The sequence below is a fragment of the Cynocephalus volans genome, chromosome 6 (genome assembly GCF_027409185.1).
Source record: "Cynocephalus volans isolate mCynVol1 chromosome 6, mCynVol1.pri, whole genome shotgun sequence".
Taxonomy (NCBI): Eukaryota; Metazoa; Chordata; class Mammalia; order Dermoptera; family Cynocephalidae; genus Cynocephalus; species Cynocephalus volans.
The window spans coordinates 99713686-99728623 of NC_084465.1; the positions used below are offsets into that span (position 1 = coordinate 99713686).

The window sequence follows — 14938 nt, forward strand, 5'->3', positions numbered from 1 at the left end:
ACCCTGACTCTGGACTTCCGGCCTCCCGAACTGTGAGAGCACGTCTCCACTGTGGAAGCCCCTTGTGGTGCTTGTTCCAGCCTCCTGGGGACACGTGCACAGCCCCCTGTACGCGCTCCAGCAGCCACCAGAAGCTGGACGAGCCAGGGGATGGAGTGTCCACCGGCCCTTCAGAAAGAAGCAGCCCTGCTGACACCCTGACTCTGGACTTCCGGCCTCCCGAACTGTGAGAGCACGTCTCCACTGTGGAAGCCCCTTGTGGTGCTTGTTCCAGCCTCCTGGGGACACGTGCACAGCCCCCTGTACGCGCTCCTGTGGCTCTAGAGCTCAGTGCCCAGCTTCTGCCCTCGGCCTGGGCATCCAAAATGCTGCATGGCTGCGTCTTCATGCTGGGCCCGCAGGAAGCAGTCGGCCTGATGTTGCTTTCAGATCAGGGTTTGTGGTTCTGGGACAGAGGCGACTCTGCAGCTTTGTGAGTTCTGTGGCTGGGAACTTCTAAGAAGGGTCTGAGAAAGGACGAGTTTGTGCGTGGAGGTCAGGCTTTGGCACCAGGGGCCCCCTGCAGCCTCTGGGGTGCTGCCAGCTGGTGCCTGGGGGGCACACTGTCCCCAGCGTGGGTCCACTGGTACTCGTGTATGTCAATGCCGTGGCAGAAGCCCCTGCCACAGGCTGGGCAGGCGTAGGGCTTCTCACCCGTGTGCGTCCTGCGGTGGGCACTGAAATGGGAGCTGTTGTTGAAGCTCTTGCTGCACTGGGCGCACAAGTAGGGCTGCACCCCGGTGTGCATCCTGTGGTGGATGACCAGGCTGGAGCTCTGGCTGAAGCACTTGTCGCACTTGGGGCATGGGTAGGGCTTCTTGCCTGTGTGCACCTGCTGGTGCATGCTGAGTGCAAGTTGGAGTGGTCACTGAAGACCTTCCCACACACCAGGCACTTTTAGGGCCGTTCCCTGGTGTGCGTGTGCTGGTGCTTGGTCAAGTGGGACATTTTGCTAAAGCCTTTGCCACATTCAGGGCACATGTATGGCTTGTTGACCCCTGCTCTGTCCAGTGGGGAGCAGCCATGTGGCTGCTCAGGCCTGGGGTGGCTGGACCCCCAACACTGCCCAACAGCACCTTGCACTGCTCCGTTCTCCTTGTGGGTCCTCCAAGGTGTCACTGTCACCCTCCAGCTGGGTCCTACGCCCTGAGACAGAGAAAGCACAGTCCCTGAGGCACTCACGGGGAGAGGGGAAGGGAACCACTTATGAAAAGAGGGAGACACATGCTGGGCGGGTCTCTCCAAATTCTCCTTCCAAACATTTAGCAGGGAAGTGTTAGAACCCTCACTGGAGATTCTAATACCACATGCCAGACACTGTTCCAAATGAACAAAAACTTACTTCATCCTCCAACACCCATAAGAGCCAGTGCTATTACCAGGCACATCTTGCAGGTGAGGAAACTGAGGCACAGGAAGTTTAAGGAACTTACCCAGAGTCATAGGGCTGGTAAGTTACAGAGCCCAGGAGTCTGTGCCAGTGTGCCATAACTTCTAGGCCAGGGATTGTCACCTGGAGGCAATGTTGGGAGACGTTTTTGTCATGGTTGGAGAGGGGTTTGCTGTGGATTGAATGTCCCCCCCAAACTCACTGAAGCTTAAATTGTGTCCCGAGTTCCAGGTATTGGAAACTTGGCCCCCACTGTGACAGTGTTGAAAGGGTGGGAAATCCTATTATGGTAATTGAAAGGTGGGGCCTTGAAGAGGTGATTAGAGTGTAGGACCGTGCCACTGTGAATGGATTAATAATGGTGGCCAGGGGTGTGGTTCTGAGGGCTTTACAAGGAGAGCACATGAGAATCTCTGCTCTGCCACTTTCTGCCATGTGAGACCCCTGCATTGCTGTAAATCTATCACCAAAGGAGATCCTCACCAGATGTGTTCTCTGGACTTTGGATTTCCCAGCCTCTGAAACTGTAAGCAATTAATTTCATTTTATTTATAAAATATCCAGTTCCGTGTGTTTTGTTATAAGCAACAGAAACAGATTAATACAGGGTTTGTAACTGGCCTCTACCCTGTAGATGCTGGAAACCATTCCACATTGCACAGGACGCCCCATCACAGAAAGTGATGTAGGCCCCGATATCAACAGGGCCGAGGTGCAGAAACCCTGCTCTAGGCTGTTCTGATTGGAGCAGGACCAGGAGGCATGAGGTCCCAGCTATTGGGCCACCCCCTTGCACGCTTTGGGGAAGCCCTTGCGGCCCCTTTACAGATCCAAGTTCAAGAACCACCGCTGTTGTGCCACAAGCACAAGGTGAGAGGATCCTGCACTGATCCAGATTCTGCCTCTTCCAAGCTGTGTGACTTTGGGCAAATGACTCAACTTCTCTGTTTCCTCATCTGCAGCACGAGAGTAATCCCACCTAGGGACATTGTGGCACAAAGCATGCTGGGGTGCCTGGATGATGGGGGCGGGGAACAGATATCGTGAAAGCAGCCCCCATGAGAAGCTTTATGCACACAGCTGTGGATGGTATTGACATTAATGAGATAGAAATAAAACACATGTATTTCACAGAGCCAAAGCCTGAAGTCCTTAGTTTAGCCTGTAGTGTAGAAGGACCAAAGTCCTTAGTTTAAGACAAAGCCTGTGGCTTAGAAAGACCAAAGTCTTGTAATTTAGGAGGCCAGAGCCTCTCTAGCTTAGGGGACCAAAGCCCAACCCTTTAGGAAAACACACAGAAATGCTAAGATTAGGAAAGACCAGAAAACTCTCACAGGACTAAAGCCTTTGATGTAGTAGATAAGAGAACTGAAACACAGCGAAAAGTGATTGCTTTGGGGGCAGTTGCCCTTGTTGCAGCTAAACCTAAATGAAGGGAAAGTATGTGAGCTAAAACCTTCAAGGCTATTCTGCTAGTTAGTGCTTGGGGGACATTCGACATCTTGCCCTAAGGTGTTCTTTTAGTTTCTTGGGGAGCTAAGCACTACGATGATTATCTCATTGTTTCTTTTTGTACATCACACAGCTTAGTTTTATGACTCCTGATGGTAAATTGCTTGAACTATTTTAAGTTACACCTGCTTTAGTGAAGATTGTCATGTAGCCAGTTTGTTTATGTTTTCACTAGAATTGATTAACCACCTGTGTTTCTTCTGTAAAAACTGAAGCAAAACCTGACTCCGGGCTGTGCCTGGGCTCTCCTCTCTTGAAGGAGTTTTCCCTTGGTGCAGTCCCTTCAGGCTTCTCATTGCTCTGAATACATAGGCTCTGAGTAATCTTTTGTGTTTCTGTCACTCTGTAAGAGGTGACACACAGCAGGCACTCGCTGATCCAACACAGGAGGGGCAGAATATTCCATTGCCCTTGGCAATGTCCACTTCAAGGCACCATCCACTGCCAGACTACTGGGGCAGGCCCCTTTGGCCCTCCCCTCCTCTCTCCAAACCTGCACCTCCAGAAAGCCAAACATGGGTCTGGTGCTTACTGAGTCTCAATTTTCACATTTATAAAATTGAGATGAGGCTGGAAGATGAGGCCAACCACCTCACTGGTCTGTTGTAAGAATTTTTTAAAAAGGAAGTGAGTCTAGGAGCTCCTCAAAAACATGACCCAGCAATTCCACTCCTAGATATCTACCCAAGAGAACTGAAAACACATACTCAAACAAAAACTTGTACACAAATGTTCACTGCAGCATTATTCACAGAAGCCCAAAAGTGGAAACAACCCAAATGTCCATCAATAGACAAAGGGATAAACAAAATGTGCTCTATCCATGCAATGGAATATTATTCAGACATAAAAGGGAATAAGGCGCTGACACATGCTACACATGCATGAACCTTAAAGGCATTATGCTGAGTGAAGAACACAGAAGGTCACATAATTATATGATTCCATTTCTATGAAATGTCCACAACAGGCAACTCCATATAGACAGAAAGCAGATGAGTGGTTGCCAGGGGCTGGAGGAAGGGTGACTAGGGCGTGGCTACCGTCAGGTCCTGGTTTCCTTTCAGGGGGATGAAAAATGCTTTTGAACTAGACAGAGATGATGGTTGTACAGACTGTGAATGTACTAGATGCCACTGAACCATTCACTGAAAAAGTCACTCATTCTATGTTATGTGAATTTCACCTTATATATAAAAATTTTTTAAAGGCTTTTGAACCAGGAATCCTGATTTTTTTTAAAGCAAGTGCAAATAAACCTTTTATTGCCCCCTCCCCCACAAAAAAGGACTGGATGTAAACCAACAGGGACTGGCACCTTGTAAGCAAAATCCAACAACTCAACTATGACCCTGGGAGGGAGGTCATGTCTGGGCTCAGGGAAATGGCAGAGCTAGGCAGAATCGCATTCTTCCCTCCTTCCTCCTGAGAACTCCGTGTGGACCTGAGGAAGCCAGGAGGGCTGGCCAATTCTTTCCCTGTCACCTCCTGCAGACTCTCTGTGCCGGGGCATGAACTCGGCTGTGTGTAAGATGCTCTCAGGAACCTCCAGATCAGGGTTCTCAATTGTGGTACAAATGATGTCCACAGGGCCAACACTGGGCTGGGTCTCTGTGATGGGGCAGGATGTTCAGCAGCATTCCTGGCCTCCACCCACTGTATGTCAGTGACAACTCCCCTGCCCCCCAGTCATGACAACTAAAAATATCTCCACTCACGGGCAAATGTCCTCTGGGGGGCAAGATGGATCACAGTGGAGAACCACTGGTCTAGATGCCTGTCATCAGAGCTTGCAGATGACCAACCCAACTTTATACAACACCACCTAAAATCTAACTCTTCACGGACAGCAAAAGAAAACAGATAAACTGGACTATATCAAAATTAAAAACTTTTGTGCATCGGGCCGAGCCCGTGGCGCACTCGGGAGAGTGCGGCGCTGGGAGCGCGGTGATGCTCCTGCCGTGGGTTCGGATCCTATGGAATGGCCGGTGCACTCACTGGCTGAGTGCCGGTTACGAAAAAGACAAAAAAAAAACTTTTGTGCATCAAAGGACACTATCAATGAAAAGACAACCCACAGAATGGGAGGAAATATTTGCAAATCATAGGTCTGATAAGGGATTAGTATCCAGAATACATAAAGAACTCCTACAACTCAACAACAAAAGAACAACCAACCCAATTCAAAAATGGGCAAAGGACTTGAATAGATATTTCTCTAGAGAAGATATACAAACAGCCAATAAGCACATGAAAATATGTTCAGCATCACTTGTCATTAGGGAAAGTCACAGTGAGTTACCCCTTCACACCCAGTAGGATGACTATTATCAAAAAACAGAAAATAATGTTTAGGTGATAGATATACTACCTAGCCTGATTAAATCATTATACAATATATACATGTATTAAAACAATAAACTGTACCCCATAAACATGCACAATGAAAAAACAACAAAAAATTTTTTTTATTAAACAAACTGTGTTGGTGAGGATGTGGAGAAATTGGAACCTGTGTGCATTGCTGGTAGATATTTAAAATGCGCAGATGCTGTGGAAAACAGGACTGCAGTTCCTCAGAAAATTAACAATGAATGACCATATAATCCTGCAATCCTATTTCTGGATACATACCAAAAAGAAATAAAAGCAGGATGTCCAAGAGATATCTACATACCCACATTCACAGCAGCACTACTCACAATAGTTAAAAGGTAGAAGCAACCCAAGTGTCCATCAACAGATGAGTGGATAAACAAAATGTAGTGTATGCATACAATCAAATATTATTCGCCTTAAAAAGGAAGGAAATTCAGACTCGTGCTACATGGACGAGCCTGTGGGACGTTATGCTAAGTGAAATAATCCAGGCACAAAAGGACAAATATTTATGATTCCTCTTCTATGCGGTACCTAGAGGAGGCAAATTCACACAGACACAAAGACGAGGGTAGTCTCCAGGGGCTGCAGGAGGAGGGATGGAGAGTTAGTGTTTAACGGGGACAGGGGACAGAGTTTCAGTTTTGGGAAGATGAAAAAGTTCTGGAGACAGATGGTGGTGATGCTTGCACAACAGTGTGAATGTACTTTATGACACTGAATTGTATACTTACAAAGGGCAAATTGTATGTATTTTATGACAATAAAAACTTTTTAAAAGAAAGACTGGGGCCGATCCCGTGGCGCGCTCGGGAGAGTGCGGCACTGGGAGCACAGCAGTGCTCCCGCCGCGGGTTCGGATCCTATATAAGGATGGCCGGTGCGCTCACTGGCTGAGCGCGGTACGGCCGGTCACAAAAAGACAAAAAAAAAAAAAAAAAAAGAAAGACTGGCCTGTTAGCTCAGTTGGTTACAGCACAGTATTATAACACCGAGGTCAAGGGTTTGGATCCCTGTACTAGCCAGCTGCCAAAACATAAACAAAACTAAACAAAATTTTTAAAAATGATGCTACTAAATAATTTTAAGGGCCGGCCTGTAGCTCACTTGGGAGAGTGCGGTGCTGATAACACCAAGGCCACAGGTTCGGATCCCTATATAGGCATGGCCAGTTAACTCACTTGGGAGAGCGTGGTGTTGACAACACCAAGTCAAGGGTTAAGATCACCTTACTGGTCATGTTTTAATAAATAATAATAATAAATAAAAAATTTTAATAGTAAAAAAAAAAAAGACAACTCTTGATAAGAAACAAAACCAGCTTGCTCCCTGAATGGGACCTGACATTATTCCCTCCATCTGACAGAGCCGGGGTGTGGGTGGGGAAGAAGAGGGCAGCTCCTGCCACCGTGTAAAGCATTTAACTTCTTCCTGCTGGCCCTGGAGGAGCTCACACAGTGCCCTGCACACAGGAGGTGCATACTCAGTGCTGCCGATGCAGGGCTTCAGCATCTCTCCTGGGAGCTGTTCTGATGGGCTGTGCCCAGCCCAGGCTGCCCGTGTGCCCTTACCCTTCTGGCTTCACCTTGCCTGCATGCCATTACCTCATCCCAGCCTGCTGTTGTGACTCTCCTTCTGTTGAGGGATTCCTTCCTGAGCCCCAGACCTTTCCTAGGGTCATCTCTCTCCCCTGCCTTTCCTTTGGGCCAGGACTGGGCAAACCACAAGCCAACACCCGTTTTTACAAATGAAGTTTTAATGCAACAAAGCCACGCCCATTTGTTTTCCTACTGTTCATAGCTGCTTCTGCACTAGAACGTGGACCTGAGTACAGTCGTCCCTCAGTATCTGTGGAGGATGGTTCCAGGACCCCGTGGATACTAAAATCCATGGATGTTCAAGTCCCTTGCATAATACTATGTAGTATTTGCAAATAATCTACACACATCCTCCTGTATACTTTATTTATTTATTTTTAAAAGATGACCGGTAAAGGGATCTTAACCCTTGGCTTGGTGTTGTCAACACCACGCTCAGCCAGTAAGTGAACCGGCCATCCCTATATAGGATCTGAACCCGTGGCCTTGGTGTTATCAGCACCACACTCTCCTGAGTGAGTCATGGGTCAGCCCTCTCCTGTATACTTTAAATCGTCTTTAGATTACTTATAATACCTAATACAAGTATAAATGCTACGTAAATAGTTGTTATACTGTACTTTTTATGTATTTTTTTAAACTGCTGTATTGTTGTTTTTCTTTCCCCAAATATTTTCAACCAGCTGATACAGAGGGATGGCAGTAGTTGCAACAGAGATTATATGGCCCATGAAACCTGAGACATCTACAATCTGGTCATTTACAGAAAAAGTCTGCCGACCTTTGCTCTAAGCCCTTGAACTTGAACTTCAAACACAACTGCCAAGGTCTCAACTCCCAGGAGAGGGGAGAATCTTATCAGGGATTTCTGTCTCCTTCTTGCGGATCTCCTCACCCGAGCAGGCCCTGCAGGCACTACCCTTGGCTGGGTCCCCTGAGACTTCCCCTGCCCCAGCTGGGCAGTCACTCGTGGGGCCTGGAAGTGGGGAGTTCTGCTCACGGGGCAAGAACAGGGAGGACCTGAGCATGGGGCTGGGTCAGAACTCGTGGAGCTGGGTCAGAACTCGTGGGACCGTAACACCCCTTCCCTAACAGAGCAAAGCGGGTCAGAAGAATCCACGGAAAATGTGGAAGCTCAGAAAGAAGTGAGAGGAGCTTTCTGCTTGTGTGCAGCCTCGGTTTCTCCCCAGGGAGAGGAAGTGAGAAAACGGCCCAAAGCCCTCACTGGCTTTGGGAGAGACGCCATGGAAGGGTCTGGAGTTTTGGAAGGGTCTGGAGTTTCCACAAGACAATAGAGATGAAGTGGTAAGGGCCGAACCCGTGGCTCGCTGGGGAGAGTGCAGCACTGGGAGCGCAGCGGCGCTGGGAGCGCCGAGGCCGCAGGTTCAGATCCTATATAGGGATGGCCGGTGCGCTCACTGGCTGAGCGTGGTGCGGGCAACACCAAGCCAAGGGTTACGATCCCCTTACCGGTCACAAAAAAAAAAAAAAAAAGAAAAAGAAAAAGAGATGAAGTGGTAACGGAGAGTCACAATGAATGCATGGGGAGACAGACACAAAGAGCAGAGGACAGAAGTCCAGCGACCATGTCTGCAGCAGAAATGTGGTCATTTTCATCCGTGCAACAGACAGGAAAAAACAAGAACATAAAGGAAAGTGGTGTGGCTGATTTGTATAAGTCAATTTGGTCAGGCTGCGGTGCCCGCTGTTTGGTCAAACACCAGTCTCAATGCTGCTGAGAAGGTATTTTGTAGAGATGACTGACACCTACAATCAGCTGATTGTAGGTAAAGCAGATCATCCTCCATTGTGTGTGGGGGGCCTCATCCAATCAGTTCAAGGCCTTAAAAGTGAAAATTGAGGTTTCCCAGAGAAGGACTTCTGCCTCAATACTGCAATACAGAAATCCTAAGTTTCTAGCCAGCCAGACTCATCAGTTTCTACAATCATGTGAGCCAATTCCTGAAAATAAATCTGTATCTCCTACTGGTTCTGTTTATCTGGAGAACCCTCGCTGATAAGTAAATCAAGATGCTGCTTTTTATTTTTTGGCAGTGGGCAGTATTGGGACCAGAACCCTTGACCTTGGTGTTGTAACTCCACGCTCTAACCAACTGGGCCCACTGGCCAGCCCGATTCCTTTAGCAAAGGTTTTGGTGGTGGCACAGTGGCGGGAAGAGATGGATGGGAAAAGAAAATACTGAAGGGCTGGTGTTGGGGTGGTGAGCTCGGGTGGGTGGTCAGGAGAGGCCTCTAGACAGCACAGGGGGACAGCCAGACCTTGCTGGAAGCAGCTCTGTGCATGGGGGCCAAGGGCAGAACTGAAGCTGAAGCTAAGCTGGATGAACGGGTATCGCCCCAAGTGACTGAACCAACCCCGGGGCATGGGGCCGGGAGGTCCTATTTTTATAATGCTTGTCCCAAAGGACAAGGTCCCCTGCTCGTTACCTTCATTCTCTGGCAGCACGTCCCAACCGCGGTCCTGCTGAGCTGGGTCCTGGCATCCCCACTCTTCCCTGGACAGGTACACAGCCACGTCCTCCAAGGTCACTGGCACCTGCTGGAATGCACGCCACTCAGTGCTGGCTCCGAACGAGCCACCCTCATCACCCTGACTAGGGCCACTGGCCCAGGATACTGACCCCTCACTGCTCCGTTGGGCAGGGCTTTGTCTGGTGGGTCACCCCATCCCTCTCTACTCTTGTCACGATGGCAGGTCCCCTTCCTGTGTCCCCTCGCTTGGCCACTCCGAATGCTGCCATCCACCCCTGTTCCTGAGCCTTGGCAGACATGGCTGGATCCTGCTCTTTGGGACAACACTGTTGCTATTGTGCTCTGTTCCTTGGCTGCAGGGCTGGGAGACCACGGTGGAAGCGACAGATGGGCTGTGTGGAGCAGCTGCGATCACTGTGTGCTTGGTCACTGGGGCCCACACTCTGCAGGGAGAAGATTTAGCACCCCTACCTCTGCTCCAGCCAGCTCAGGGACTCAAACAGGGCAATGTGGGGAGGTCAGGATGCCTCTAGGCCAGTGGCTTCCAAATCTAGCACCAGCCTGACCTGGGGAGTAGTTAAAAACAAGCCAACAAAGTCTAGAAAGGGCACACCCATAGAGACCAGAAGTAGATTAGTGGTTGCCTAGAACTGGGGGGACAAGGGAGGAATGGGGAGGGACTGCTAATGGGTCCAGGGTGTTCTGGGGGGATGCTAAAAATGTCCTAAAATTGATTGGGGTGATGGTTGTACAACTCTGTAAATAAACAAAAAACTGTATGCTTTAAATGGATGAGTTGTATGGTATGTGAATTACCAGGGTACTTAAAGGAGTTCATTGAAATCAATAAATTAAAATTTAAGAAAAGCTCACGGAGGGCCGGCCCGTGGCTCACTCGGGAGAGTGTGGTGCTGATAACACCAAGGCCACGGGTTCGGATCCCTGTATAGGGATGGCTGGTTGGCTCACTTGGGAGAGCGTGGTGCTGACAACACCAAGCCACGGGTTAAGATCCCCTTACAGGTCATCTTTAAAAAAAAAACAAAAACAAAAAACTCAGAACGATTCATATTATCTTCCCATTCTATTTTTCCATGAACTTTCTGAAGTATCCTCATATATCCCAATAGAGCTGTTATTTAGAAAACAAACAAGCAAGCAAAGGAGATTCCCATTCCAGACCAGGGAGTGTGGGAGGAACCTGTATTTTACCCAGACCTGAAGAGATTCCAGCACCCTGCCTCACTGTCAGACCCCAGAATCTTCCGGGACTGCCTAATACTCAGGTGGCATCTGGAAAGAAGGCAGGACTTCCCAGGAGGCCAGGACAGAGCAAGGAAACTCCAGAGGGGAGCTCCTCTAACATCCAAAGCCCTGGCCACGGGGGGAGAAGTGTCTCCTTAACAAGGGAGTGACACACAGGGCCAGACAGGGGGATGCTACAGACCAGGAATGCCTGCTTACCTGGGGCCAAGCTGAAAAGAAGGAAGAAGATGCTACCGTCTCCTGATCCTGGGAGTCACAGGGGGAGCCCACACCACTCACCCCAGCACCCCTGACCGCCCAGGCACACATGGATGGCAGCAAAGGCCCGGATGGTCCCAGCTGCTCCCCACTCCAGCTTAGCTCATCAGAGCCTGTGCACCCACATTCCAGCAGGCCCCCTCCTGTGACACTTCTCTTTCCTGCAGCAGGACAGCTACTCACCCCTCTTTGGCCAGAGCAGGGGGCCACTTTTTAGTCTGTGGTGAGCCTGGGCTGAGGGTCGCTGACTGGAGCATTGAGCCCCTTCCTCTAGGAGAGCTTCTCTGGCTGAGCTTCCACCTGGTGTTCCAAGGTCTGTCTCCCTGTCCCAAGGGGCACCACGTCGTCAGAGAGCACCTCTGAGCCCTGGACACAGACAGAGATCTGCCCCCCAGCTCCCAGAAGGGAACAAGGAAAACCCCAACAGGGTCCCCAACCCCTTTGTCTGCAGATTCGTTCCCTCTGCCTGACTGTGTGCACAGTTGTCCCTCCAGCCAGCTCCTGGGAGACATCAGGCTTCCCTCCTGGACAAGAGGCCTGCTCTACTCCACGTTTCTCCCTGTCACACTACATCAGTGTCACTGTCACATTTTTACACTCTGTTCCTTGGTGCTCCCAAGAGACCCTGGGCCAGAAGTGCCCCGAATCAGCCGTGGTTTCATTTCAGTTTGCTAGATTTTTCAAATCATCTACAGGTGTTCTGGGATGATCTATTTCCTGATTCCAGGAAAGATGACTTAGATGAAATTGGGTCTCAGAACTGAGCTCTGGTCTTTCTTCCCAGTGTCCTTCCCTCTTTTGAGGTCTCTTCAACTCCCAAAGCCCTGCCTTAGAAAGTGTATGGCCTATGCTGGGACAGTGTTCACGAGCCAATCCACACTTGAGACAAGAGACATCCCCAGGGAACTGCAAAACTAGTCCTGGGGACCCCGTCTCAGGCTCCCTCCCGTCCAACATTCCACACTTCTAAGAGGAGACAGTCCCTGGCCAGAGAGGCCTGCCCCCCTCTGCTCAGTGATGGCATGCACAGTGAAAGAGGAAAGCCATGCCAGGAACCCCAACACTGAGGCCAGAAGGGCTGGGAAAGAAGCCTGAGTCCTTCGCCACCAAGATGCAGGATTTTCTTCCTGCAGTGAACTCCCATTGTGGCCAAGTTTGGGGGATTGTCCATTCTGCTGAATGCAAAAGAGCAGCAGTGAGTGGCCAATGGCATTGCCACAGGGAGAAAAATGACCTGCCAGCATTGGCCAAGTGCCTTGTCTGGGCATGGCACTGAAAAAAAGAGTAGGAACAACAGATGGAAGGACTTTTTTAAGTTCAAGGAGTTTAGTGACTAAAACTAGAGCAGGAGAAATTTGTAAGAAACTTCCTGCTCTTCTCCAAATGTAGCTGGAAGGAGCTGGAGTGTGTTGTCTGTAGAATATCTACTCTAGACAGCGATGTCTATAGAATGTCCCGTGATGATGGGTGTGTCCTGTATCTGTGATGTCCAGGACAGCTGCCACTAGCCACGTATGAAGAACTAGCCCTTCAAAGGTGGCCAGTGCAACTGAGGAACTATGTTTAAAAATTGATTTAGTTATAATTTTAAAAATTACATGTGGCTGGGTAGCTACTGTTTTGGATGGCACAGCTCTAGAAAAATTGGGGAACCTCTGGGGATTCTAACCAGGGTGCCCCCAGCCCCTGGTCTTTCTTCACAGTGTCCTTCCCTCTTTTGGGGAGTCTTATACTCCCAAAGCCTGGACTTGGAAGGTGTCTGGCCTATGCTGGGACAGTGCTAATGAGACAATCCACACTAGTTTATAAAGGGATAGTGGTGCTGTATGTAGTTAAAGGCTGGACAACCACTGGCCAAGGTTGAAAAACATTTTGCATCTGCCTTCTTCAATTCACTGTATTTAGGTAGCCCCTGGCCCTCCCAATAACCAAGGATTCTCCAGCTGCAGACCTCAGCAACGGGGGCCCCTTTTCCTCACCTCAGGGTCAAAATGCCCCCCCACCTCACCCACTGCCTCTGTTTCCTGGGCTCCCGCTGCAGCCCTTCCACGAGGACCATGGCCTCCTCAACCACTCTGCGGGTGCTGCTCGTGCACCCAGCCCTGGATCTCCCCCGGCAGCACTGTCAGGAACTGCTCCAGCACCAGCCGTTCCAGGATCTGCTCCTTGGTGCGCAGCTCCGGCTGCAGCCAGCGGCAGCAGAGCTCCCAGAGGCGGCTCAGGGCCTCCTGGGGTCCAGCGACCTCCTGGTAGCAGAAGAGCCAGAAGAGCTGGCAGAAGGTCTCGGGGCTGGGGTATTCCATCTCCGGTGAGGGCTCCTCTTCCCAGCAGAAGTCCTCCTCGACCTTCACGATCAGGTATTCTTCCTGCTCCCGATCTTGCTCCAGGGGTGGTGGAGATTGCAGGCCAGGGGCAGTTGCCATTGTTCCCAATCGGCCTTACTCCTGCTCAGGACGTGGGGTCAAATCTGTCTGGCCAGACACTGGAAAGGGTGTTTTTCAGGAATCTGGAGAGAAGATAAAATCATCTGTAGTGCAGTACTGGAGCCAGATAAGTCATCTGCACCCCTGGTTCCAGGGCCAACTTACTTTCATTTGCAACAGGAAAAGGGTTGAAACAGATAAACCCTGTCTTTACTAATAACCCTTGCTGATTCCCAGACACATTACTTAACGTCTCTAGGCTTGTTTCCTCTTTGGGGGGGAAAAAAATGAAATAATAATATGACCTACACACAGGCTGAGAGAGATCTGAAAGGGATGTTTGGAGAGGGTTTACTTAGCACACTGCCTGGTACGTGGTCAGAGCTTGAGAAACGTGAGTTTTCCACTATTACAGTCGGCCCCTTTGGAAGGGGTCCCTTTGGAAATGTAGTGAAAACCGGGGCCCCTTCGTCCCAGGAAGACAGATTGTGTCGCAACTGATTCCCGATGTCCGGGCTCGGTGAGCCCTGAAGCCCCTCCACGGGCCCCATCGAGTATCCCCGAGTGGATGGTCAACACAGCCCCTCCAATTCCAGGGTCCTGGGAGGCTTGTGACTCCCCTCAGGTGGGGAGTGAGCGGTGGCCGCGGACGAAGCACAGACCCAGCATCCGGCCCAGGCCGCGGGATGGAAGCTTGAACCGGGACCCACGCCCCCGCGTCCCCATTCACCGGCAGCGCTGCTCGGACGTGGCCGGAGCAGGAGGCCGGACGGGAGCGGGACCGCTGCGGCGGGGAACTAGGCGTGCCGGCCACTTCGGGACACCGGTCGGTGGGGCGAAGAACTCCCAACCCAAGCGCAGGAAGGAGGCCGGTGAGCGGGCCCACGGGAGGCATTGTGGGTAGCGCAGTCCTCGCGCCATTGGCTGGAAGCCGTGGGAACGACGCCATGTGGGCGGGCCCACAGGAGGCATTGTGGGTAAAGTAGTCCTTCCTGCCCCATCGCCCCTTCTGCGAGCATGCGCGAGAGCTCGGAGGCGCTCCAGCCTCTGGACCACACTCCCCACCTCCTTTCCACACCGGTCCTCCCCTGGCCTGAGAAAGACCAGTGGAGAGGACCTTGGAAATTTACTTTGAAAAAAAATTTACGTAGTATTTTGGATGTGCCAGACACTGTTCTAAGCGCTTTGCAGTTATTAACTCGGTTCGTCTTTGAAACAAAAACAACTCTAAGTGGCAGGTACTGTTGTTCCTCTTTTATAAAAACCGGAGCATAAAGAGGTTCAGCCACTTGCCCAAGGTCACATGCGCCAGTAAGTGGTAGAGCTGGGGTGAAGCTGGAACCCAGGTGGCTGTTCTAGTTCAACCCCTTAATTTTAGAGACTAGGAATGAAAAACCCAGGAAGTTACTCGTTTGGGCCATTTTGGTTATCAATTGCTTGTTTTTTATTTGTTAATTTAGTCACATTTTTATTGGGCTCCACTTTGTGCTAAGCAGTCATGCTTTTGCTATAGGCGCCTCAGCCATGAACCTAGCATGGGTGAGGAAAAGATAATACTTTTCTCCTGTGGGCTCACA

The 14938-nt window shown here is 50.3% G+C and overlaps 1 protein-coding gene across 1 annotated transcript; it reads right to left on the reverse strand.

Annotated features, from left to right (window-relative positions):
- Positions 1-449: 449 nt before the first annotated feature.
- Positions 450-14203, reverse strand: ZNF500 (zinc finger protein 500). Its single transcript, XM_063101090.1, is given in 10 exon segments — positions 450-889; positions 892-1071; positions 1103-1185; positions 9370-9478; positions 9571-9722; positions 11122-11214; positions 11217-11304; positions 12947-13006; positions 13008-13444; positions 14092-14203. Coding segments are annotated over 9 exon segments (1473 nt in total). The 5' UTR covers positions 13362-13444; positions 14092-14203; the 3' UTR covers positions 450-535.
- Between the last annotated feature and the right edge of the window lie 735 nt (positions 14204-14938).